Genomic DNA, 27,276 nt, shown 5'->3' with positions numbered 1-27,276 from the left:
TACTAATATGTTGAGAAAAATTACATGCACCAAAGATTTAATGTCATATTATTTATCTTTATACAATTATCTATCTATACCTATACACGATAGTTAATAATTTATGTATATATAAGTTCCATGGAGTAGCCCTATCACTGCCTTGGGTCTCCCAAAATTAACTATATCAACTTAACCTAACCAAATTTACCTTACCTATCTAGTAGCTAATTTGTGAAATGGGTGCAATTTTAGGTTCATGTTAAAGAAATAAAGACTGGTCACAGTTCCACCATGTAACACATTTTTAGCTTAGTCGGTATAAGTTTTCCTCGTTCGAAAAAAATCTATTGACCAAAAAAGGACTGATATTACCTTGTTATTACTGAGCAATCCATGGGCATTATCATTCTTGTTACTATTATATCTATCCATAGACGTCCAAGGGGAGGGGGGTAATGGGGTGATTACCCCCCCCCCCGTAGGCACCCCCAAAATTTTGGATTTTTAATTTTTACCCCCCCCCCAAATAAAAAAAATGCCTCTATGAAATAAAGATTACCCCCCCACCCCCAAAAATGAGCTTGGGGTGCCTACGGTAAAAATGTCAAAATTTTTATTTTCAAAATTTTACCCCCCCCCAAATAAAAAAGCTTGGACGCCCCTGTATCTATCCATCTGACTTTTTATCCAACTATCTATCTACCTTAGGAAATAAATCATGCTTCAAAGATTTTGATGGCTTTTTAAATGCCTTATTTAAATATTCATAGATTATTAATATTTGAATTTGAATTTTTTATTGATATTTGAATTAAGCAATATGAAAACATTTCCATTGACTATTTTTTATACCTAATTAACAAAAGAAGACATGTAAACAAGCAAGTTCATAGTTGTCCATAAACAGCCCAGCAATAATATTTCTATTTTATTTTATCTATTTTTTATTGGTGGTTTTCCTTCAATCACCATTAACCATTTGATACAAGGGACGAAGCTTGATTATATGTATATTTATTTTAATCATCTAATCTATATGTATCTGCATTGCAGAAGTTAAGTCATATACATAAATGTTTACTCAAAATATAAGAAAATAGTTTATGCCTATGGGATAGCATGTAAGGTTTTAGGCTCGAGCCAATACCATATGATAATACCTATAAAGTGACATGAGAAAATTTATAATTGCTATGAATATGATTCTTGATTGGCTTACTGACATTCACACTAAATAGGATAATAATGTTTGTTAGTGTGTTATTCCCATAATTTGCTATTAAATATTTCTGCTAGTTTGAATGAAAACTATTTCATCCGAATGAAACCATGGACAGACGGATAGAAAAATGAAATATAAATAATTCTTCATTTCATTTAAATTTTCATTAATTTGAATTTTATTTTAATTTTCCAAATTAAAAAAACACAGGAAAAAAATTAATTCATATTTCGTTTACATCACCCTTTGTTCATTTATCATGTATTTGACCGCAGTTAATATCATCTGGTAATATTTATTAAGCAATAAGGGAGAGGTAATTTTCTAGTAAATCCCGTAAAGGTGTGTGTTATAAGGCCTAAAAATAGTAGTAGAACGATAAGGTGCTCTAGATATATGTATTCCCTATTGAATAGAACAATAGGGAAATTTTTTTTTTTTTTTTGATAACCGTACCTGGATTATCTAAAAAAAATACGAAATTTCTATCAAACGCTTTGTTTGGCTCAAACTGACAAAAATTTTAAAAAAATATAATTATAATAATAATGTTTTCTATAGGTACAAGGTAAAGGTTAAGAACAATCTATACCATTAAACAAAGGAAGAAGTCATTCTTTACAGGTTGATTTATTATAATTATATTTTTTTTTTATTTGTGTCAGTTTGAGCCAAACAAAGCATTTGATAGAAATTTCAGATATTCCAGGTACGGTTATCAAAAAAAAAAAAAAAATTTCTTCCCTATTGTTCTATTCAATAGGAAATACAAATATATAGAGCACCTTATCGTTCTACTACTATTTTTAGGCCTTATAACACACACCTTTACGGGATTTACTAGAAAATGACCTCTCCCTTTGTACCCTAGTTGTTTAATCTGAAATCATAGGTTTATAATTGCATAATACGTGGAAAATCGCTATTAGAATTTGCCCATAGTAATCAGGTTATGAGTATTAAAAACGGAAAATCTTAAAAGTGGCTGACATTAAAAAAAAAATGTTTAATAGAAAAGTCTTTAGTTTTCTTGCTCGAATAAAATGTGTAAAATAAAAAGTGAAAAAAACTTTTGGTTTTTGATATAAAAATAGTGAACTTTGGATGTTATAATTATCTTATTTTTGTCTGAACTTCTTAATAGAGAAAATAGGAAAATGTCTTATCAAGTCTCCTAATTTTTACGTAGGGTCAAGAAATGTCACCATAGATTCATTAATCAAATTTGTTTAAGTGTTTCCTCAAAACTGTACTAAAATTTTTATTGAAATAAAATGCTTTATATGTTAACTAAAAAAGAAATTCTAAATGCAATTTAACTCTAGAGTTTTCCCAATATTAAAAAAAAATACTTTTAAATATATTTGACTATTTTCTGAGTCTTTTATTTAAAGACATTGTACAAACAACCATACTGTCTCTCTCAAAATCGAAAATGGGAGGGGAGGCATAAACTAAAAACAAGGATAACATGTTCCTTAAAAGTAAAGCTTAACAAAACAGGCGGATAATCGAATCTTGACAAACATTATTTATAAAAATTTATCATAAAAATTAAATACAAAATATGTTTTAAGCACCAATGTTTTTTTGAATGAGTTAAAGAGAAAATTAATATTACAGGGTGCCTAACAGCCATAGGAATAAACATTGCAAATTGCTGTTATTAAATCATCTATGTACATAATCTAAACATTTATATTCCTAATATCTAAAGCATCTAAGTTTAATATGTACAAATTGAATTATTAATAAAGTTTATAAATTGTTAGGTACATTTTTAAAATTTGTACCTACATTTAAAAAATATGTAATGTTTCAGGAATCGCATGTTTAAATCAAGAGGACAATTCCAACATATTAAGATTAACGATCGAACAAAGCTATACATTACGGACAGCCCAGCCCTAATTAAAGAAATGCTTCGCTTTATGGATTGAAATGTGTTTACATATTCTATTTTTAGTCTTGAAAATTATCTTCTAATATGTTTAAAGTTTCATACAGAAAGGGGAAATAACATTATTATAACTCCCCAAACCCCTCTTTTTACCCCTCCTCATTTATTACTAATGAAAGGTATTTCTTTAATACAATTAAAAATTACTAATTCAAATTATGGACCTGTGGATTCGCCAAAGCATCTAGGGGAAGCCTAATACTAATAAGTCCTAATTCCCAATTCCACGCAAAAAGTTAAATTTGATGATAAAAAAGGCCAAAAACCACTAAATTATGCTTCTCTAATAAGGAAAGCTCATTCGCCTGAGCTGTTAACAGAAAAAAAGCTAAGTCTAACATATATGATAATAAATTTTTTTTAAAAATGTAGCACAGCCACTCTATAGCTATGGTCAGTTTGATTGTTTGTCAGTCTGTATTATAGAGTGAGAAAAAATAGATTTTCTCATCAGCTATCAAAGATAGAACACTTCATTCATATAATATTAAGTTCAGACTTGTTTTTGCTATTCAAACATTTGTTGCCTTGTAAAAACGCTTTGCACTGAATAAATGTCAGTTAGTTGACCGTTCAGTTAGTTATAGATATTCAAGGCAACAAGACATGTGCACATTGACAAAATGAACTAGAAACAAACAAAGAAATTAACAACAAACAGCATTAAAGTTAATCATTAAATTTATCCAGGGGTATGAAACTCAAAATAGGTTTCTTCTTAATAATAATATACTAATTAAGATGAAAGTTATTTTTGTTTTATACTTCTAAATTGCTACTATTTTTGGCGTGTATTATGTGATATACAATTGATGAGGATACTAATGAATAGTTAATAAATCCAATTAATGATCATTTCCTTATTATTCAACTAAATTGAAGTTTTATAATAAGTATCTGTATCGTATCTTCATAATTGGTAAACTAATTATCAAAAATGAAAGAAACAAAACTACTTGATGATATGCCAAGCTTCTATATAAAATTAAACCTTTAAAAAATACATAAATTTTTGTTTGTTTTGTTCTATTATTTATGAATACTTATAGTTTTTTTGTGTTCATGATAATGTTTAGCATAAAAAAATTATAATATTGAAGATTTTATTTATGAATACAGTATTTTTCAAAATTAAGTTTATATATCTTTATCTTTAAATAGATTGTAGTTAATTTGACTTATGAGTGGTAAAGATGGAAAGTAGGATAATAAAAGGGGAACAATAGACATATGTGGAGAAAAAGGAAGGTCATACAGATAATACGGTACAGAAAATAAAAGGAGGCAATTTACAGGAGAATGGGAAGGGGTGTTTTTCACCTTGGGGGGATAGGAAGTTAGGGTGGGTAGGATTAGAGAATTTTTAGTGAAAGGGGAGGGATTAAAGAAAAGGGAAACTGGAAAAGAGGGTAGGTGGGTTGAACCATATAGAGGGATGGGGGAAAAGGGTCATTAAAAGGGGGGGGGGGGTGGATTAAGTAGGAGAGGTGAAAAAGGAGGGGATAGGTTAATAAAGGGGGTGGGGTAGGGTGGATATAGTGGAGGGGGGAGGTTCAAATTAAAGGGAAGAAGAGCAATACCCAGAAAGAGTAGTGGGTAAGTAGGGTAAAGGGGTTATTATAAAGAAAGGGTAGAGGGGATTTTAAAAAGGGATTGATCTCTGGGTCAGGGGTCAGAAATATGTCATTAAATATGTAGTTTTTTATCTGAAAAAAAAATTATATTCCAATTAATAGATTCATATTCCCCTTTAATATTTTCTCTAACTCTCTTAAAAAAGCGTCTTACATTACAAATTCCTGTGACAATTTATGCACAGTAATTGTCTGAAACTTTAGGACTGTCATCAACTTCAAACATTACTCTAACATTAATATACTGACTTTGTGATTTCAAAAGACTAGGGTATATTCACTGCTTATTAGAGGGTATCAAAATCTCAAACTAAAGACGATGTATGTTTAAATATGGTTTTCTTTAAGTATCATTATATATAACTTAAAGAATCTATTCCGCTTATAAATGGTGGAAAATTATTCTTCAATGAGAAATTTAAGTATTTTAACAACTTAAAAAAATAATCGTATCTTTACACTAGATCATATCTAAATATATTTAAGTGTTTTGTTTGGAATTATGCTTTTTCATACATTATGAAAAATTCTAATGTATGTAATACATCTTCAAAGACTCACATATAATTTCATATTTTTTAGTGTTACACATACAATATGCATTAGACTCGTTCAATATCTAAAATGTCTATTTCAGGGCTCGGCAGCCGCTACTAAGTCTTTCATTTTTTGAGTCACGTTTGGATTTCTAGCTGATTTTTAAACCTGTAAAAGGTTTAGGCTTACTGGCGGCTCGAGAGCCATGGTATATGGCCAGCATTTTTGAGATCTTTTACTTCCAAGGAGACTCTAAAGTATTTCTTAATTTTAAACATTTAAATTCGGCCAAAACAATAAAATGCAGACATAAGCTAAGAATTTACTTATCTTTAAATCAGAATACCGACCAAAATTTTGTTAGTGAAATAACATGGATACAGTGATTGGCCTTTGAAAGATGATTTTAGATTCTTCATAAGAAGTATCAAGTTCTGCCTTTGTCTGACTCTAGATGTTAGGAAGATGGTGGAACTTAATTGGGGATATGATTAATGAAGCCATTTATTTATTATATAAACGATTTAAATTCAACCAATGAAATTGAAAAGTATACTTGAACTTACCTTTAAACTTAAGTTTAAAAAGTTTAAACCTCCATGGGATGATTCAAAACAATATCTTATTGTTTAATATCTCTGAATCAGCTTGGACATTAGCACAAGGCTTTAAAATAAGATTCGCGCATTTGCTTAAATTATAGTCTCACTATAAAATAGAAAAAATCATTAAAATTTATTCGATAAGATTTTGATAAAAAGACTCCCATATTTTTAATTTCAGGCTTCCAACCACAAAAGAGTAAACACGATAGGTCCAAATAAGGAAATACAAATATTTGGAGTTGAAATCTCAAACTTTTGGAGAAATCAAATCTTGGCGATAATAGCTTTGGATATTATACAAAACAACAAAAAAAAATTAACTCTCAAAGTGCCTTATTGGTCACAAATAAACCCCCTTATTTAAAAAAACGAAAATTAGGGTTGGGGGGTGTAGTTTTTTTTTTTACTTCATTGGGTCACATTAGGTTAGGGTATATCATGATTAGGAAGCCTTGAATGGTTAGGATACCGCAGGTAGAAAAGTAAGGCGAGAGGAGGGTTCAATATTATTTAAGGATTAAGTCAATTATATTAATGACCTAAAATCGACATGTTTTTTTAACTTGACTTTTAGGATCAAGTCAAGCAGAGTATGCCAATAGCCTGTTTTGGCACACGCTACTTGACTTGGGGGAGTATTGGCATACTCTACTTGACTAGGGGGAAAATTGGCACACGCTGCTTTACTTGGCGTAATATTGGCATTCTCTGCTTTACTTGTCAAGATATGCTTTTTCTTAAATTTTGAAATAATTTATGTATATATACTAGCGGCTCCACACACGCCCCCCCCCCCCCCCCCCCTCGATGTCTGTAGGGGCATTTTAGGGAAGAAGAGAGCTGAAAATCTCCTTTACATTTAGGTTTTAAAAAGAAAAACTATTTTAACAAAATCATGGTATTTTAAAGGACCAATAAGAAGCTTCATTGAAAGAAGAACCATATCAGTCCATCAATTAGTGAGATCTTTTATTTTGAAATTTTAATGGTTTTAGGCTAATTTTCGTAACTTTTCTACTACTTGGAATAAAGAGCTTCTAGATGCTAGGGACGCACTGTTAGTTTATATATTTTACGTACATAAAGTAGTAAGTTTGTAGGTTGAATTATTATTATAATATAAATCGGAATAGTTATTTCTCGCATAGTATTAAAAACAGCGGATATAGAATCTACAATTATAAGATTAAAACCAGTTTTTTAGCCCCGAGAAAGCTGGATATAATATGATGCTAGACATAGTTTTTCCGTATGGATAAGAACCGGTTCCTATCCACCGGATTCGAATGAATACGAGAAAATATGTTAAATTCATTTTTTTTGTCATGCTGCTTTGTTTGATAAACTATTGGCATACTATGCTTTACTTGATGAAATATTGGCATACTATGTTTTACTTGGGGGAATATTGGCATACTCTACTTGACTAGGGGGAATATTGGCACGCTCTGTTTTACTTGTTGTCATTGGCACACTCAGCTTGACTTGATCCGACTTTTATAATGGCATTAATATAATATATTTTTTTTTTATGTAATAACAAAATTATATCAATGAAAGACAAAAAGTTTGAATATTATTACGGCCAGAAGTGAAAAACAGTTGAAAGACTTGTTTTAACGTCCATTCCTCTGTACGTTAACATTTTTGAACTTTTTCTAATGACTTCAAATAAATCAATCATTTGCTAAAAATATAATATCTTCAGTATTGAATAAACATGGTCAGTTTCTTCTAATTGACGTGAGAATTAATTGGTTGGATTTTAGTTTCAAGGCGAAGCAAATTGGTTATGCTACTAATTATAAACAAACGTGCTTACAAAAATACATATATATATAAAAGCTAAGATTAACAAATCTGATGGACAAACGAACATTGAATTAACAACGCAATCAATTTTACACACCTATAAGATGTCCCAAAAATATGTAAATACAAGCAACTAGTTTCAAATTTGAAATATTTTAGGTAGATATACGTTTCTAATATACAATTATTTTTTTAGGAAGTCATTGAGAGAAAATCTTCGAGGCAAAGTCAATATTATGAACAACAAGAACCAGACAGAAAAGAAAGTATTCAGGTTTACAAATAGTTTTTAAAATTTACCATCCTTTTTCCTTGAGTTCTGGTTCATTAAAGGCTATAGAAAGGTTTGATATTTGTGTAAAAGCATGTAAAAAAGCACATTTATCACGCACTTAAAAATTGTATTTGATAATCTAATATTGGATTTTGATCAAAATAATATTAAATTATAAGCGGTTTTGAATTTTTGTTTCCATTTCTAGCATTTAAGAATATGTTTTTTTTGAGGGGAGTAATACTTACTTTCCTTGGATTATATCTTTTGTGCAGGTTGACCTATAATTACCAGCAAAACAAATTTCTAAGGCATATAATGAAAATTTTGGATCAATCTACCAGAAACTTCCAAGGGGGGTGTAAAGGGGTTGATACTCCCCTCCTCCCCACTAGTGAATTTGACGGTGCCGTCTGTACCCCCAAAAATTTGATTTAAATTTTTTATTCTTCCCAAATAAAAAAAACTTGGACGTCCTTGCAATCTACCCAACAGTAAACAACAACAAATCTTTTTGAATGGCAGAAATGTAGCCAAACTAAACTTTCTTCTAGTAAAAAACCCATGGCCATTTGTAACCTTCTATTTAAAAATTAAAACCACACCAATATAGGTCCAAATTGTAAATAAAACTCAATAACCAAGCATATAAAATAAAAGCACTTATTTATTTAGTCATTATAGTTATAATTTAAACTAACAAAATTATAGATAGTCAAAATTTTGAAAAGGCTTAGTTTAAAAAAGACATATTTAACTCATAAGATACTTGCCCTTTAAAGAGTTGCTCAGCTGCAGCTGTAAATTTCTAGCAATTTCGCCACTAAATACAACATTTAGTTTTTTCTTATTCATTTTAGAAATGACCATGTCAAAATAAAAACATTCAAAAGAGCATTAATTCATATATGTATTTGCAGCTGTTTAGCATGACAGGACCAGTGGCTGCAGCTGTCGATTAAATAATATTATTTCATGCTTTAAAACTAGGCCTTTTCCTGCAAATAACTAGTATTTTGTATTTTAATTTGTAGTATTTTTAGAGCCCGTCCCGTAGAGTGAGTAACCAAGTTTTTGAGGAATCACGTATGAGTTATGCACAGGTATTCTTCACAATAGATACTTTTTTCACCTCATATAAACTTCATCTCACATCACACTAAATAAATAAATTATCAGGGAATGATTAAATGAAAGAGAATTTTTAACTTTAGTCCCCAAAGTCTCGTTCTTATTTTGGGGACTATATTTCTGCAATTACTGGCTTTGCAGAGCTCTCCTAATCCTGCAATTTTAGAAAATAATATCCACGTTCTGTAAAAGGCAAATTTTTTATTTCCTCTTATGTCCAAATTTCTTATAGCTAAGATATGTTGGGCAGGGGTTTAAATAATAATAATAATTTTTATCTACATAATTATAGATGTCAAAATTACATACAGACACCTCCTAGTTAAAGAGTATCTAATAAGAATAAGAAAAAGATATGTTTCTTACATGTATAAAAGCTATTATAATGCTAAAAGAGAAAAGAATATGACTAACGAAGTAAATAATTTAGTTATATGTAGTTCCTCCGTTTTCTGTTCATATCCTATTATATAAAGTAGTAAACTTTTTTTTGTCTGTCCCGAAGGATCTCGCTAACCGCTGAACCGATATTGTTATCCTTTACAATGAAGCTAGATAAAACAACATTATATATTGGAACAAAAAAATTATATTTTTTATAGGCAAATGTTTTTGCAAATGTTTTTTGGGTTGGAGGAGTTCTCCTAACTTAATTTTTTTTGTGTTTGAAAGTAATTATCCTTATGTCTGTTATATTGCTAAATAATTTTTTGCTATATTTTATAAAGTCTAACATTTTGGAGGATGATATACTTCAAATAAGAAAATAAAAGATATGATAATTTATAATAACTTGCCAACTTGGGATAAAAGGGGATATATTAATTTTTCAATAAATATCAAGAATTATAACATCCGTGAATAACAAAGCTATATATTTTGAAAATTTTCACAAATATGAATTTAGCTCATTTGTTACTAAATTTTTTTCTATAGAATTGACCTTCTAGGTATTATAGAGTAAAGACGGACAAAAAGAGTACTTAATATAATTATACAGTAGCTATGCTGCTAGTAATAATAGGTATCTTTATTTCTCACTCTCGCTCTATTAATATGTAAATTGTATATACACATAATCTAATCAACTATAGTCTTTTGTAACTAACACTATACTATGCACCTGCCAAAATACAAAATAAAAGTCACTTCATCTTTATTTGATGTTTTTGCCAATATATCTGCTGATGTAATGCATGACACCAGCTTTTTTTTTTGTAAAGCTGCCAATTATTAAAGTGCCTTGGTAATATATCTGTCTGCCATTTTCAACTTATTCGGCTAGGCTCCGTTTATCTAATGCTCAATTTGGCTGTAGCTGCAAAGATCTAATTCTTTAACTTTATTTTAAATCTTTTAAAATTAAAACAGGATGAACTGACTTTTAATTACTAATTATTTCCCATACTAATATGCAAAGCTTTAAATATTTAACACTACTAAAATTATTTATATTAAACGTTAATAAGAAATGTAATAGCAAAATAAAAACTAGTAATCTGATTTAAAGAAGGAGATATAAAATCAATTTGATTTTTTCATAGTGTTTGATATCTTGATTTTCTAAATTGTTTTTAGGATGTTTTTTTTTCATAACAAAAGTATGATGCATTAAATTCTTTTAGTATTTGTTTGTTAAATTTAAAACGATAAATACTTTTGTTGTCACAAAAAACTGTATGTAACTCTTAACTACTATTACATAAAAATATTAACTATGCAATTTGCCTAGCACTTATAAACCTTGTGACATGTCCTTTATTCCCTTTAGTCTCGGTCCAGCTTGTACGAAGACGACATTGTTGAAGAAAGTCAGATTAGAAGGTCGGCTTCCGTTCAGGAAATGGTAAGATACGGTTTTAATATCTCAACTGTGATTAATATTATTTATATTTAGGTCTAAAGATGGATTGAATTTTTTATCTTCATATTTTACATTAAAACAACAATAAAACGTCTATTTTAGCAGAAATTTAAATTTCAAATCAACCAATAAACAACACATTAACTTTCTATAGAGATTTAAATTATAGAATAGTTACGCATCTAAAATTGATATAATGTGACATGTTTAAACGGTAAGTGATTTGTCTTTAAATATTGTTCTGTTTGAACTAATAAAGTGCTTTGATTTCTTTTCTTTGTTGCTTTGCTTTTATTTCCTTTTGTTCTTTACTAAACAACATTTTTACATTTCAAATCATGTTTTTCATTTTCATGTTTTACATTTAATTTGCCATCTATTGATTTACATTTACATATTTGGTCATAAAGCTTAATTAAAGATCACAAAAACAGCATTAGGAATAAACTATTTAATTATGAAATGTTTGGAATAAGTTACTATGAAAAAATTATTTTATATGAATTTTGTATTTTTTCATTAATTTCAAACAGTTAGGTACACAGACATTTTAATGTACTAGATTTTTTTTTTATTCCTTTTGTGAGGGAAAAGCATACATACAATAATCAAAGATATTTGCTATTTGCATCTTGTTATAGAAAATTCAATTTTATAGTATTTTTATAGGCCTGGTTATCATATTTAGTCCTGAAAAAGTTTGCCAAATTTAAAAGTATAGGATATCTTAAAAAGAGATTATATACAATTTAAAGATTTAAATGCCTCACATAATAAATAGAATTATCAGGGAATTATCAGACAAGACAATACACGATTAATTGTTGTTCATCTCCAATGATAATTAAAATAGATTATTTAAAAATTGATTCAAATGCAACTAATTTTACATGAGTATAACAATAACTAAGATTTCAGGATGTAATCAAATAGAATGTTTAGAACTGGTGGGCGTAATTAAGAGGGGGAAGTGTGGGATGGGTTTAGTGATGCACTTTCAGTTACGGAGTATAAACAGATTTTTAGATATTTGTACCTGTTTAAAAATCTGAATTCTTTCATTCTTTTCATGTAAACGCATTAAATAATTTCCAACATGGCTTCAAAAACGATTAAAATCACCAGTATTAGAACTGGTTCTCAGCCATAGTGAAAAATCATATAAAGCATCGAATTATAGACAATTTTCTACGAGTTTAAAAAAACGAACTTGTATTAATTTTATAATTATCATTTTCTTATTCCTAGAAAATTGTCCATGATGCGATAAATCATTTTTCAGTACGACTCAAAACCAGTTTCTAATCCGGCATATATTAATCGGTTTTATGACATTATAAAAATATTTTTTTTCCCTCAAAAATATTGTTGATTTGTTATTGCCCTAACAGAAAATGCAAGAGTTGTATATCAGGGACAAGGGAAGTTCTTTCTGATCAACAATTCTATTAAAATCACGCAACTAATTCACGAAACCTTTAAAAGTTTTGAATGTTTGGGATGATTCAACTATTATAAAAAAGGGTTTATAGTAAAGTAGATAAGGGTTTAAATTCGCTAAATCTCATCACTAAACCTCACTATTAGATAAGAAATTAGCAGACCGTTTTTCAAAACAAACAAAAGAATTCTTACCAAACAATTCAAAAGTAGGGAGATTAAAAAAATTTTTTTAATTACTTCATAAAATTTAAATCTTTAATTTTTTTTCTTTTCCATAATATTTGTAACTGATTAAAGACAAAAAACAAAATATTTTAATAAATTTTTACTTTGATGCATTTTCAAACACTTTTATTAACCCCTTAAAGCAAGTTAAGACAAAAGTTTCATATTGATTCAATGATTAAAATACATCTTACTTTAAAGCTCAAAAATAAAATTCATTGTTCATTACTTATTAAAACAAGGATGACAACATTCATAAGCGAAGCGCTGAAATTGAAGGACAAACATACATTAACTCTAGTAGAGTGTCAGAACTGAATAAACTGAATATTAATGCATATGTCTACAAAATTGTGAGTAAATTTGTTGCAAAACTGATTAAATACATGTTACTGTTTAAGGACATAATGACGTTTTTAGGACTTTATTATAGAGATGCTTCGCTTATAACACTTTACCTTGTTGTAATAGGAATCAGTATTCAAAAAATCTGATGACTAGGATAATTTTAACATACAAAAATTTGTTGTAAAAAAGGTAAAAAATAAGCCTGTTTTAAATGAACGAATGAACTTTCTGGTAACGATTATAGAGTTGCTGCGCTTTCTAAGTGGTACCTAACAGCTATAGGAATTAGCATGTAAAGTTTGAATTGATAGGACAATTCTAACCTTTTTAAATTAATGGAAACAGCTAACTGTAATGGAAAGACGTACGGACTTACGGACCGACCATAATTATAGAAAAGCTTCGCTTTTAAAAAATAAATAAACATAAAATACTAAATTCTATTTGACGAACACCTTAATAACAAATAAGCATAAAAAATATATATATTGGTGCCTTACCACAAAGTTGCCTATTAAGCACTGATCCCCCTCCTTATTAAGATTAAATCTTTTGGTTTCCTTAATGCTATACCAAAAGGACCCCCGCCCCTTTGATCGTTTATAATTTGTTTTAAGTTAATGGTGGGGAAAGGGGAGATTCTGTGCTCTACAAGGCACTTTGGGGAAAATTACCCATTTTTAAATTCTGTAATAAGTTTGTAAATTGTTAATATTCGAGAAGATTAGTTGTTTTTATGTTCAATATTGCAGGACATGATAAATCATTTTATGATTTCAGGGAAGCTCCTTATTTACATTTCCTATTTCTACACTTCCCTCCAACTTGTTTCGCAATTAGAGGCAAGATGTTGTCAAGAAATACCAAATTAAACCACAACATATATTATAAAATTTAGGATTTGGAAAAGAATAGTTATGTAGTTCAGAATTTTATTGATAGGTGTCGTAAAAACTTTTTTTATGTAAAATTTTTTGATGAGATAAATATCTAAACAATCTTAAATATTTTTGAAAATATTACAGCTATCCACTCTTTGGGATTTTCAATAAATTTTATTCACTATTAAACATATAATTTACGAGTAGTCTATGATTTAGATAAAATATATAAAATATGTAAAAAGCATTATTTAACTCGTTCATCTCAAAACTGAACATGGAACTAATCTCTGACTATCATTTTTGCATGGCTTGTAGTAAAGTGAGCAAAAACTAATAAAATAATGCTTGAGATTCTTATCAAATTCTGCCAAAAGTTGCATAATCTCATCATCTAGTTTTAACTGGAAATCTATGAAATCAGCTCTAAAGCATTGTTTGCCAGAATAGCCTTCCCTTGTCCCTGGTTGTATATAAACAGATCACAACATCATCTTGTTAAAATAAACATATTAGATATAGAGGATACTACTTACCTATCACATAATAAATAGGATGTCTATGTGTGTGCCTCAAAAGTTTAAAGCCCTTTACTTTCACAACTAATGTATGCGGCTCTAGCCTCTAGGGGCATTTGTTATTGCAAAATAGAATAGATTAAAACTACCAAAATATAAATTAAGTCTGCCTAAAAAGAGAAATCGTTTGGTTTAATGTCAGAGATATTCCTAATCTTTAGGTACTAATACTTTATTACTAGATTTGTTATGAAAATCTTGGATAAAAAGTTGGGATAAGATTTTCCTCTAGTTTAAAGCCTTTATTTTCTGTTGTATTGTTATTTTACATTTAAATTGTGTGCAATATATTCCTTTTAAAATAAGCATCAAAGCATCATGTCTTTATTTTTTGGTTCATCTCGTTTTTGTCGAAAATTACAATATCAAGCAAACAGGAATTTTTATTTGAACCCTATAATAAGTTTAAACAAGGATGTCCAAAGGGAGCAAAAATCATGAATTCCATATAAATTATTTTTTAAAATGAAATGAAAGACCAAATGTATATTGGATTTTAAATGTTTCTCCCTATAGGTGAATATTTCGTTATTCAGAGTGACAGAGGAACAGCTACTAATTAAAGAGTAGCTGAGCTAATAAAACAGCCAGAATCCAAGATAGGTCGATCGGACATATCATTGGTATCACTTCTAGTCAAAGAGTGGGTAGCTGTCTATAGTGACCTAGCAAACTAGGGATAGATGCCACCGCGTTTGTCTTACATGTTATGTTATTAGTAGATGGAAAGAGGAAGGGAAGGGGGAAAAGAAATGGGGAATAGGGTATTTTATAACGTCAATAGAATAGGCACGTCAAAAGTGGTGACATCTATCCCTATTTAGCCAGGGCACTATAGACAGTTACAAAAAGTGGCGGCAATTAAAAGTTAATTTTATTTTGAATTTTAGTCTCCGATGCTACGAGGGGGAGGAGGACCAGATGAGGATTTAAGAAGAATGAGTATTAGAGAAGAACCAAGGTATTTAACTCATTAATAAAGATAAACTAATGACACACTCTAGAAAATAGCCAATAGGAAAACAGTGGAGGTACAACCCGGTCATATTATAGGTGAGAAGTTGCACAGATTTTGGATTAGAAATGGCGGTTATTATTTCATTTCAATCGCAAAATTAGTAAGGTGTAAATAGTTACATTTCTTATTATAAAACTTTGCTTGGTTAAATTCTCAACTCATATGACGAAAATGTATAATAATTTAGCTATGAATAGTTAGGACAGCTAGCTTTCTGGAGTTTTTATCGTGAAATAGTATGTAACACAAATTTCCTTTTTAAATTTGTTGACGGATTATGGGATCAATTTGACCATCTAGGCATATTTAGATGGTGGTCAAACTAAAAAAGGTTTAAGTGAAAGTATTCTGCAATATTAGAATTAGCCAAAAAATACAAAAATAGATAAGCAAAATTAGCAACTGAACTAAATTATAAAGTTGAATTATAAATATAGGACTCGCATTTATAATTTGGTTCCTATTTATTCAGAAACTCTATAGATAAAGTTTAGGTTGAAAGGGGTTCAAGCAATAAAGATAAAAATGCAAGAAAACCTAATTGTGTTTAGGTATTCTTCTTATTCGTTTTTCATTTTATGATGTTTTATAAAATCATAATCAGTTGTTTAATTTATAATTACTTAATTTGATAACTAACATTTTGATTGCATGACCGTTTTCTAGAAGTACTAGGTTATCATGGTACGTTTAATGGTAATTAAACACATTTTTAAAGTTTCTTATGATTTTTATATTTCCTGTAAGTTTACTAGTTTCTGTTGATATTTTGAATATTAAATTACAATTAAATTTTCTTCTGTTGTATTGTATAAACTCTGACATAGTTTAATTTAGTTGAAATTTAATTTGAAAACCGGCCAAATTTAGCCCTCTTCATTTCATTTCACAAAACATTGGCTGCGCCCTGAGGCGTAAAGGAGGATGGTGTTTGGGTTGTATCCAACCCCTCCAACAAAAATAAAGGGGTTTGATAATACCCAAGTCAAGTTTTAAAATGTCACAACCCCCTTAAATTTACGGTCAATTTACCAGTCTATAGACGTTTTTTTTACTTTTGAGTATTTGAATTATTTAGGAGGGTGGTGGACACCTCAGGGGGTGTATCCACTTCTCTGAAAATAAAATAACACCCCTCTTGTGTTCTTGGGCCCTATTGTTGGCCCTTTGGCATAACCATGTGCACGTCACTGGCTGCGCCACAAGACTTATCTTAATAACATCATCCTTGTTACAGGTATTCTAGCCAAGACAGCTACCGGCCCCAGCGGTCAAGCATGAGCGGTCCTTCTCCAGACGGATACAGAGGTTATCAGGTACATAATAAATTTCTTTATTACTGGTACGATTACGATCAATTGTAGAAAATTTGATGGTTGCGCTTTTACCGCAAAGTTAGGACCATTAAGTTAGGCTATACAACTGTTAGAAGAACCTTGCAGCGGCTAGAACATGTGATTATATAAATATTAATTGAAACCAATCAAGTTCATTTATCTTGAAAATTTAAAAGTTCTCGAAACCAAAATTCTAAAATGAATTTATTCCAGGAATCTCGATACAGCCAGGAACGGTCATCCTATGGTAATGGATATCAAGAATACAGAGGGGTCCAGGTAGTAATATTGGTGGAGAAACTTACATGTTAGATATACCTGGCCTAGCCACTCTCTGTGGGCTAACCTATTTATAAACATTTTTTTGTTATGCTTGCTTAAAACTAGTAAATTTTAACCAAAATCACTAATAAGTCTAATTAAAGGTTTTTAAGTTTGGTATGTTTCCTAAGACTCATATTTGACAAATTGTTAAAAATTAGGACAATTGCTGTGAGAGAATTTTTAGAAAGAGATTTTTACTAAAGAAAAGGACATATATTATAGGTCAAATCGTACAAAATTTCATTGGCTTGCTTTGGTGTTGGGGTTACTAAGCCTTATATGTGTATAAAAGACTAAAACAGTTTTATTTTTTTTCGGACTATTGTTTTAACATACCCATAATAAAAAATAATTTTAAAAATGATAACATAACTAACAAACTAACATCTTAACCCATAAATTATTAGTTGATGGTTGAGGAGGGGAGTAATAGCTCCTCTGGAGGCCCCTCCCTCTCCCCCCTGGATGACACACCCTCCAGGGGGCCGAGGAGCAACCCGCAGGTCAACGGGAAGGAGGATAATAGAAGCTCCCCCAGACAGGTAGGGAATCAGAAAGTCAATGGTTGATTTTTTAAGCTACTTAAGGGGGGGGGGTTACAGTCTACATAAAGATAGTTTGAATAAAGGCTTGGAAGTGTTTTAAAAGGCTATTAATTTTTAAAAAAGTGCATATTGCTCGTGACATCCAAGAGTAGAGGGATGTTTATCCCCCTCATACCTTGTGACCCCTTATTTTAGCCCCCCTCAAAATTAAAACAAATACTTTAGATTAACCCTCTCAAACCTTTGAAACTTTCATTTTACCCCCCACAAAATAGAAATTGAAATTTTAGTTTAACCCAAAATGACTGATGCAGCTATGATTTCGAAATAAAGAGCTAGCTGTTGACTGCGGTTTTTGAGTTACCCTTATAATTAAACTTTACAAGATTTGAAGAGCAGCTGTAATTGCAGCTTTCTACATACATTTCAACTTTCTGAGCTGTATTTTGTTTTTAATTTGGACAACTTCGTTTCATATTTGTATTAAAATATTCAGTTTATTTTTAACTAACATGCATGTTAATTGATAACACTTTCACAAATAAATCAAAATAACAGATGATAAATCCTTATTTTAAAACAAAATATTAACTTTTGATACCCGCGACCGTGGCTCAACACGTAGCGCATCCGCTCGTCGTTGGGAAGGTGATAGGTTCGAATCTCGGTCCGACACCGCGTCATAACTAAAGACGTTAAAAATGGTTCCTACTGCTGCTATGTCAGGTGCACGACATAAATAGTTAGAGTAGGGGGAATGCCTTGGCGCAACTCACTACCATGCACAGTTAGGACTTCTCAGACAAAGGTCGTGCAATCAAAGGGTTGGTTGTCTGATGGCAAATGGACGCTTTACACCGCAATCATCAGGGCTTAGGGCTGACAACCCTATCCCATATATTATCCATAAGCCACATTGTTACAGAAACACTGACTAATTGTCAGCGGCATATGCTCCCCCCTGTGGAGTGAAAAGGGCTTGTTACTGTTTGTTACTGTTATTAACTTTTGATGAAAATTTTATCATTATTTTTAATTTATTCTTTAAAGGCACAGATACAACATGATGCTGTGAGTATTGGTGCAAAAAATATGACGTAACAAAAAAAATTAGCCAATGAGAGTCCACTATAAATTTTACCATTAGTCAATAACGGCCTCTCATTGGCTAATTTTTTTTGTTACGTCATATTTTTGCGACCAATACTCACAGCATCATACAACATAATTTACTACACAAGTCAGTATGACCCTCTTATTATTTTAGATGAGCCAAGCTGAACTTCATGCAGTTGTTAACCATCATTATAATTCTACATACAGACAGGTAATTAACTGACAGACAAACTGGTAAACAGGCAAATAGACTGACCGACAAAAAGACAGTAGTGGGACAAAGTGTCTCAAAAATTAGCCATGTGACGTCAAAAAAATGAGGGAGATGAGAGGAGAAGTGTGAAAGAAAACCCCTATAAAAAAGAGATGGATAAGCCCTCATTTTTATGACGTCACATAGATACAATTTGGTCTTTTCCTTTCTTTATTTGATAAATATTTTATTTTGTAGGTTGACCAGCAGCTAGAGAGCGCCCAGCAGTTGCTAGCCCAGCGAAGATCAAACTCGCCACCTCAATCAAGACCATATCCACTCAGGCCAAAAAATCGGGTAAATCATTTGTTATTCTTTTATGAAAAGAGTAAAAACATTAATTTTTTTGTTAAGCTTTCAAACCATTTTATGTTAAACACTTGATTCGAATTTTAATTTTTTTGGCTGGGGGGGGGGGGGCCAGGGGGGATGGGGGTGGATAATATTTATACCTTAAACATATTCGTTTCTTTTACAACGGGTTCTGAAATTGAATAAGAATATTATAAACGCAAAAGGATAACAGATATGATTTTATTAATTTATTCAGAATTCGAATGTGTTGTCCGCAATTCTTTGTCTGATTAAAGAGATTGATGGTCCAAGTTTGGAAGTTGTAGAAATGGCAGTGAGGTATGTTTTTGTTTTCAAAAGGCCTGGAATTTGTTTGAGAAAGAGATGGAACAATGGTCCATAATTGAATCTGGCTCTGAAGTAGATTGAAACCATTGCACAGTGGGCCAGAATTGGCCAAAACGGTTCAAAATTCAATAACTCAAAAACTATTGGTTTTAGAGAAAAAATTGTAAAACATGAAATGTCTATCTATGCAAAAACTAAAAGTTTGCTTATTTGTGTATACTCAGTTTTGGGGGAATTTTCGCGGATTTTTTTTTCAATTACTACTAAACTTCATTTTACAGTTTCAACATCAAAAGAACAATTTCATATTTTTTAATTTTAAGCAACTTTGCTTTTATGTACATTTAACCTCTGACCACTCCTTCATGTGGTTTTGGTGTATTTTTTGCGGATTTTTTTAAAATTACCACCAAACTTCATTTTACAGTTTCAACACCAAAAGAACAATTTCATATTTTTTAATTTTAAGCAACTTTGCTTTTATGTATAATTAACCTCTGACCACTCCTTCATGTGGTTTTGGTGTATTTTTTGCGGATTTTTTTTTAAATTACTACCAAACTTCATTTTACAGTTTCAACACCAAAAGAACAATTTCATATTTTTAAATTTTAAGCAACTTTACTCTTATGTACAATTCACCTCTAATCACTCCTTCATGTGGTTTTGGTGTATTTTTCGCGGGTTTTTTTAACCTACAGAACTTCATCTCACAATTATTGGTTGAAACGTTTGAACACTCAACTCAATGAAACAACTAATCAAAATTAACTAAAGCCCCCTAAAGTTGAAAAGCCAAGGAATTAGAAAACATTTTTATAAAACTTTGGGGACTTTTGTATTAAACACACTGTCCCCTCTCACTCTCTCTGAAAAAAGCAGTATAGTAGTTTGGGAGGGAGGGGGCATTGGGCTGTTTTATTACTTTAGTCCCCAAAGTCTTATAATAACTTTTTCTTATTCATTGACTTGACAACTTTGGGGACTTATTATTAAATTTTGATTGTTTGGTTCTGAAAGTTGAGTGTCCAAACAATTTAACCAATAATTGTAATCTACAGAAGGGGTAATTTTGTGTATTATCATTGGGGATGTACATCAAATTATTGGCCATTGTCTAATCCCTTTTGACTTCTGAATAGTAGTATAGCTATGCATAAGCAACAATTGTTAAAGGCTAAGCTTTTCTATAATTCCGGTCGTTCTATCCGTTTGTCCGTTCAAAACGTATAGCTCCTTTTAATAATTGAGACAAGTTATAATTGTCCAATCGATTTCAAACTTTTCATAATAATTCCAACAGTAGGGTACTATCTAAGAATCTTAGTATTCAATGCGTTTTTACTTTATAAAGATGCATGGTTTTCATTCTTGTTCAAGAGTGTGCAAACATTTTTAACTGGGGAGGGGGGAAATACCCAGTTTGAAAAAACTAGACTGAACATTAATAACAAGGATGAAAAAATCCATAATAATCAATATAAATATCTCCACAACTAATTATATAATATCATTAATTTATTTTATCCAGGGATCACAGGGGATAAGACAATGGACGGTATATTGATAATGATAATAAATTAACAAAGTTCGGGGGGAGGGGGAATAGGAATGTTAAATACACAAATACCAAAAGTTTTAAACTTATGCTTATTTATTCGCTGGATTAAAAACTTTGGGTACCTTTATAAAATTTGAGTTCTATAAAAGCTTCTAAATGTTTAAACTAATGGGTAATTTTAATCTACAGAAATGTTAATCTTGTTTGTCTTATCCATTAAGATCCCTGACAAATTTAACCAGGTTGAATAACATTATTAATAAGAAATTTGGGACCAACAACAAAATTCAATGAATGGTTTTGAGCCAACAAATAATACCACGGGGTTAGAAAGCTTTGGGTACTAGTATAATTTATGGTTTAATGGTCCCTTCCTCCCTGTGTTTGCTTAAAAAACGTTTAAGTAATGATGCCCTACTCTCACTATTAGTGTCATGTATCAGACATAGCAGCAGAAGGTAACATTTTTATCGTCATTAGTATAACATGGCGTAACAAGAATTGAACACACAGGTATGCTATCATTTACGCTAATACGACAGGTTTTTAATATAAAGCTTTACAAATGGTAATATTCGTTTGTCCAACCATTTCAGAGAGCTTTGCTTTATGGATGTTGTCATTCTTGTTAACATAAAATTAGTTATTTCTGCACTATTTCAGGACATATACAAGGACGTCAATGCTTTTTTTATGGGGAAGGGGGATAAATTAAGGGACTTCATATGTAAGGGTTAGTTTTATGTAGCATCAACATTCAACACTTATGAACAAACACATACACACACACACACACAGAAAGAGAGAATTATAAGAAGAGAGAGAGAGAGAGAGAGAGAGAGAGAGAGAGAGAGAGAAAGAGAGAGAGAGAGAGAGAGAGAGAGAGAGAGAGAGAAAGAAAGAGAGAAAGAAAGAGAGAGTGAGAGAGAGAGAAAGAGAGGGAGAAAGAAAGAGAGAGAGAAAAAGAGAGAGAGAGAAAGAAAGAGAGAAAGAGAGAGAGAAAGAGAGAGAGAAAGAAAGAGAAAGAAAGAGAGAGAAAGAGAGAGAGAAAGAGAGAGAGAGAAAGAGAGAGAGAGAAGAAGAAAGAAAGAGAGAGAGAGAGAGAGAGAGAGAGAGAGAGAGAGAAAGAGAGAGAAAGAGAGAGAAAGAGAGAGAGAGAGAGAGAGAGAGAGAGAGAGAGAGAGAGAAAGAGAGAGAGAGAGAGAGAGAGAGAGGCAGAGAGAGAGAGGGGGAGAGAGAGAGAAAAAAAATGAGAGTATACAAAATTGTCACATTTACACATATAATATTAGGTTTATTTGAAAAAAAATGCGCAACTCAAATTATTAACGTACGTATAAAATTGTAGTTTTCAAAATTCAACCAGCAAATTTTAAAACTTTCTAGAATGCACGGCTGCAAACGGCTGCAGCTAAAATCTTTTCTCCTGGCCTATAAATGAGCTAAATTTTATGAGAGTTAAGATCTTAGACCGGGCAAGTCTGGGCAAAATTTGCTACAAGCTTTGAAAGTTGACCTATGCTTAAAAATAAGCAAAATTTTAGGAATATTTTTTATATAATTGATTGTTAATATACCATTTTATTTATTTATTTCTAGTTTTACTTTTATTATCTGATTACAATTGTTGTAACGTTTATCTGAAGCTTGATTTTTCGAAAATCGGCCATCATTAGCCTGAGAAATCTTGAATTGAAGAAGGGTTGGTAGTGGTCAAAAATAACCTTAAAAGAATGCGACCCTACTCTACTTTGTTAGGCACTGGACGCACTCAGAAATACACCTGGACCTTGAAAATATCATTTTTAAAGCCCTAATGTATGTAATTTAGTCATATAAAGAAAAAAATATAAATACCAAGAAACCAAATACCCCCCCAATTTTTGTATTTTGACACCTGCTGGCCCACTGTGCATTGATGGAAAATTTGGACAATATCCTTTCCTTATTATCAAAATACATTTCAGTTATGTGAATTAATTGGTTACATTAACAACTGATAGAAATATAAGTTGAAAATTAAACATTCTAGAGGCGGCGCTTTTTTGTTTAAAATAAAAAATCTAAAGCAAACTTAGGAGGAATCTTAAGGTATAAAGCAATGGACGATTAGTTTATGCACTCCACAATTGCAATAAATTTGAATTATTAATATTAGTGGACAATTATGAACCCTGTTGGTTTGTACAATCCAATCTAAACTTTAAAAAGAACTCACAGTTTTGAGTCAATAATTTATAGATCTTTTCTCTGAAGCTTTTTGGTACCAATATAATTTAAAGCAGAATTTAGAGCCCAATTTCCCCTCTCTTCCTGGATATACCTCATTCTAGGTATACCTGGCCTGGATGATTAAGAGTTGTGTTTTTTGTTTAAGCCTTTTGGATGGTTCATATGCTTCTTTATATCTTGATTACGATCATGTTCTACAATTTATTAATCTATTGATCAAGAATGAGTTCAATGTTTCATTAATTTACCCTAATACTACAAACAATCACCTAACCACATGTCTAACCTCTTCACGGTTTAAGTGAGGTATCCAACTAACCCTAACCTATTAAATTGTAACTATTTTTTGGAGGGTATAATTTATCCATATTTATATTTTGCAATCAAATGATTTTTAACTTTTGCATGAAACATATGTTTGAATGAAAAAATAAAGTACAAAAAAATAAAGAAATGGCATTTGCATTCTTTTTCCATTTAGGGATTTACAGTTGACTAGTAAACATCAAATGAACATGAATTATAGGTTACAATTTTAAATAGACATTTCCTATTTACAAATTTATGATATTTTATCTATAACATTTAAAATATATCATTTATTACCCTATTTTTATTTTATTTCATAATATTTGTTTTTTTAACAAAAATCTAAATGTCGTCTTATTTTATTCAGGTGCAGAATGGAGGAGCTAGAAGATTAATTTGGTGTACAACTACATCTAACAGAAACCAAAATATTAGAAAAATAATACAACGAAACAGCTCACAGCTCTTCAATTGATAAAAGATATTTTGTTATCCAATTTCATTTCTTATATTTTAGAAATAGAAAATTATACTTCTTAAAAATACTTTTATCTTATTGAAGAAAACAAATTAAATACTCTTTTAAGATGTAAAACTAGTATTTGTATACCTAAGCAAAGCATTTAAATGTAAATTATACTAAATCTATATTATGCAATCAAGTTCTAAAGTGATTAGAATATGTGATTATTTCAGTATTTGTCATATAAAACATATTTTGCTTACAGAAATTTGAATATCACTTAATCTTATATCATATTCAAAGAAAGCATTATTGATTATAGTATTTTTCCTATTCCATACTAGCTTTCATAAAGAACAAATAATAATAATCTTAAGAAATATATCCATTAAAAACTTGAATTTATAAAGTATATATGAATAACTCATAGTTTAATTGAAATAGACAAATTTAAGGTAAAATTAAGTTGAATAATTTAGTTGTGATTTTAATAGATGATAATATATAAAGTGTAACACCAAATGACTAAAATCAAAGCATTTTAATTATAAAATTTAATTTTTAAAGCTTTTGTTCTTTTAAAGAAATCTATGAAAAACTGACACACACCAATTTAATTCGAATTGCTTCCACTAGATGCCTCTGTCTTATACCAAATGTCTCCTACAATACTTACCCTTATTATTATGTATTACAAATTATACTTGTTTACTAATTTTATTAATGTATTGTATTATTTTTTTACTGCATATCACATTTATAATAGAATAACTCATTTTTATTATATCAAATATATTATGTTGCTTTAAATAATTTTAATAATTCTTTGTTGTTTTCATGATTATGAGATTTTTCAAACATGTATTATAGCATGATTTTATTTTGAAAACAATTTGATGAATTGAAATAAAGAGCCAGTAAATTACCCATTTTTTTCTCTTTTTGAGATACTAAATTTATTATCTAAACAAAAGTGTAATAGAAATTTTAGAAAATGCTGGACATCAGAACTTAATCTAACAACAAAAAACATTTTCTTCTACTAACATACAAACATCTTGCTTCTTCAAAATTTAGGTTAAAAAGGCAGCCACCTTTATCCCTTTTTTTATGTAATAAGCAACAACTTATGTTTAATTATTTTTTTATTCGAAAAGTAAATTCTAAAACATCTTTTTTAACTTTGGTTTGTATCATTGTTCCATTCTTGAACATAATCTCGAACATTGTTATCAACTTGGTAAGAAGAACCAACAAGGGTTTCAAGTTTTCTTACAAGACTAAAACAAATTAATTATATTAAAGCTCAATAATGTTTTTAATGTCTCATTTCAGAAGTATTTGCCAGAGGCGTGCGCAGAATTATGGGGGGTGAAAACACCCCCATAGAGATTCAACCCCTCGACACCCCCAACCAAGGGTGGTGTAAGAAGATTTACATCAAAATACCTCATACCTCACACACCCCTGGCGATAAAATCCCTCTTGTTGTCAGTAACACATCTCCCTAAAGCTCACAACTTCACCCCAAATTTTGAAAGGGAGGTGTATCCAGTAAAGAAATTTAATAAGTTATTTTTAAATGTAGACAGTCCGTTAATAAAATATGAAAATAATATGATGGCGATTAACAAACATACTCTAGACGTATGTTCAATATTCTAATAAGAATTTTAGATCTTACCTTTCTTTATCTAAAACGAGAAAAGCAGAAGCAGTTGACCTAATAAATATACATATGATTTAAAAGTTGATATTTTATTATTCTCTAGCGGCTACTACCTGTAGGGGCACTTGAGATAGGAAAGCGGGAAGGGGGGGTGGGTAGATGGGTAAGATGTGTTTTTTTTTGGGGGGGGGGGGATTTATCTTGGGATGGTGGAGGTACCCTCTTCCAAAATAGTTATAAACCTTTCCTAAACTAAAAGTAGCTTTACAGTATACCATATCGAGAACTTAAGCTACAGACAGACAATCTCACTTTAAGGAAAAAATTGCATAAAAATTATATTCAGGCATAAAAGGAACTGAAAAATCTAAATTATTCATTGAATATTTCTTCCTTGAATTTTAACCTACCCTATCAAAATGAGGAGTTTTTATTATGTCAACACATATGTTATAATGTCATATATCATTAGAACAAAGACGTCCAAATTGACATAACGGTGTAAGAGGAAGGTAAAAACTTACATTTCGGGTGTGAGTTACTTACTTTAGGTGGATTCTTAAAAAAAATAGTTTTTGTGAAAAATCCTCCAAAATCACATAATTTTTTTTTTTTTTTTGGGGGGGGGGGGGTAATCAGTTTTGACCTTTCCCCCTCTGACGTTCCTACATATTTTCTTATTTGATATTCCTACCTCATAATTGCATTCTGTGCACCAGAAGGATTCCCATGAGATAAAACAATCACATTTCTGGCCTAAAAATTAATACAGGTTTGTCAAAAGAGGTGTTTTTTTTCTGAAAGTGCCTAGACCTCTAACCCAAGGGCCCCAACCTTATTTAGTATAAATTAAAAAAGTGTTTGGGGGGGGGGGGATGGAGGGGCTGGTATTTTTTGGTTCTTTTATTTTAGGGTAGGTAATATTGGGTAGATTCTGATATTTTTTTTTTGTAAGATTTAATTATCCTATTCATCCTAGGTTAACGAGGTACGATATTATAAGCTAAGATTCTCTTTAGTAAAATCCTAAGAATGTGAGTAAAAAACAGAATCCTGTATTTAAGCAATTTTGCAACAATTTCATGTACAATTTAGTTGACATTAAGATTTATTATTATTAAATTATTTATTATTCTACAAGTGTTGATGATAGTTTGTCTATCAGTGTTAATTTTAGATCTTCGCTGTTATGGATGTTGTCATCCTTGTTTGAAATGAAACCTGTGCTCCACTGAATGAGTAAACATCTGTGACTAAGATTCCCTACAACAATATCTTTATTAGTAAAGCTACTATTTAACTTACACTGTC

The 27,276-nt window shown here is 30.5% G+C and overlaps 2 protein-coding genes across 16 annotated transcripts in view; one reads left to right on the top strand and one right to left on the bottom strand.

Moving 5' to 3' along the window:
- Nucleotides 1-25,109, top strand: part of LOC145329620 (uncharacterized) — a 70,232-nt gene extending 45,123 nt beyond the window's left edge. Inside the window, exons 8-19 of one of the 14 annotated variants that reach the window (XM_080173918.1) lie at nt 7,949-8,026; nt 9,070-9,129; nt 10,929-11,003; nt 15,387-15,457; nt 16,752-16,830; nt 17,065-17,130; nt 17,583-17,717; nt 18,988-19,047; nt 19,288-19,386; nt 19,640-19,722; nt 24,006-24,050; nt 24,201-25,109. In XM_080173918.1, the coding sequence (XP_080030044.1) occupies nt 7,949-8,026; nt 9,070-9,129; nt 10,929-11,003; nt 15,387-15,457; nt 16,752-16,830; nt 17,065-17,130; nt 17,583-17,717; nt 18,988-19,047; nt 19,288-19,386; nt 19,640-19,722; nt 24,006-24,050; nt 24,201-24,228 (879 nt within the window). In that variant the 3' untranslated portion in view covers nt 24,229-25,109. The remainder of the gene's footprint in view (nt 1-7,948; nt 8,027-9,069; nt 9,130-10,928; nt 11,004-15,386; nt 15,458-16,751; nt 16,831-17,064; nt 17,131-17,582; nt 17,718-18,987; nt 19,048-19,287; nt 19,387-19,639; nt 19,723-24,005; nt 24,051-24,200) is intronic. The other 13 variants (XM_080173920.1, XM_080173921.1, XM_080173923.1 and 10 more) reach the window with 13 other exon arrangements.
- A 319-nt stretch (nt 25,110-25,428) lies between these two features.
- The window catches only part of LOC145329619 (uncharacterized), a 330,978-nt gene continuing 329,130 nt past the window's right edge, over nt 25,429-27,276 (bottom strand). For both annotated transcript variants that reach the window (XM_080173916.1, XM_080173917.1), the window contains 4 exons: nt 27,187-27,228; nt 26,660-26,721; nt 25,981-26,019; nt 25,429-25,576 (listed from right to left, as the gene is read on the bottom strand). In XM_080173916.1, coding sequence (XP_080030042.1) covers nt 25,474-25,576; nt 25,981-26,019; nt 26,660-26,721; nt 27,187-27,228 — 246 coding nt within the window. In that variant the 3' untranslated portion in view covers nt 25,429-25,473. The remainder of the gene's footprint in view (nt 25,577-25,980; nt 26,020-26,659; nt 26,722-27,186; nt 27,229-27,276) is intronic.

Source organism: Acartia tonsa, chromosome 10, assembly GCF_053477335.1.
Source record: "Acartia tonsa isolate MP-2025a chromosome 10, ASM5347733v1, whole genome shotgun sequence".
NCBI lineage: Eukaryota > Metazoa > Arthropoda > Copepoda > Calanoida > Acartiidae > Acartia > Acartia tonsa.
The sequence above is the reverse complement of the archived record's forward strand: the minus strand, read 5'-3'. Positions and strand labels throughout refer to the sequence as shown.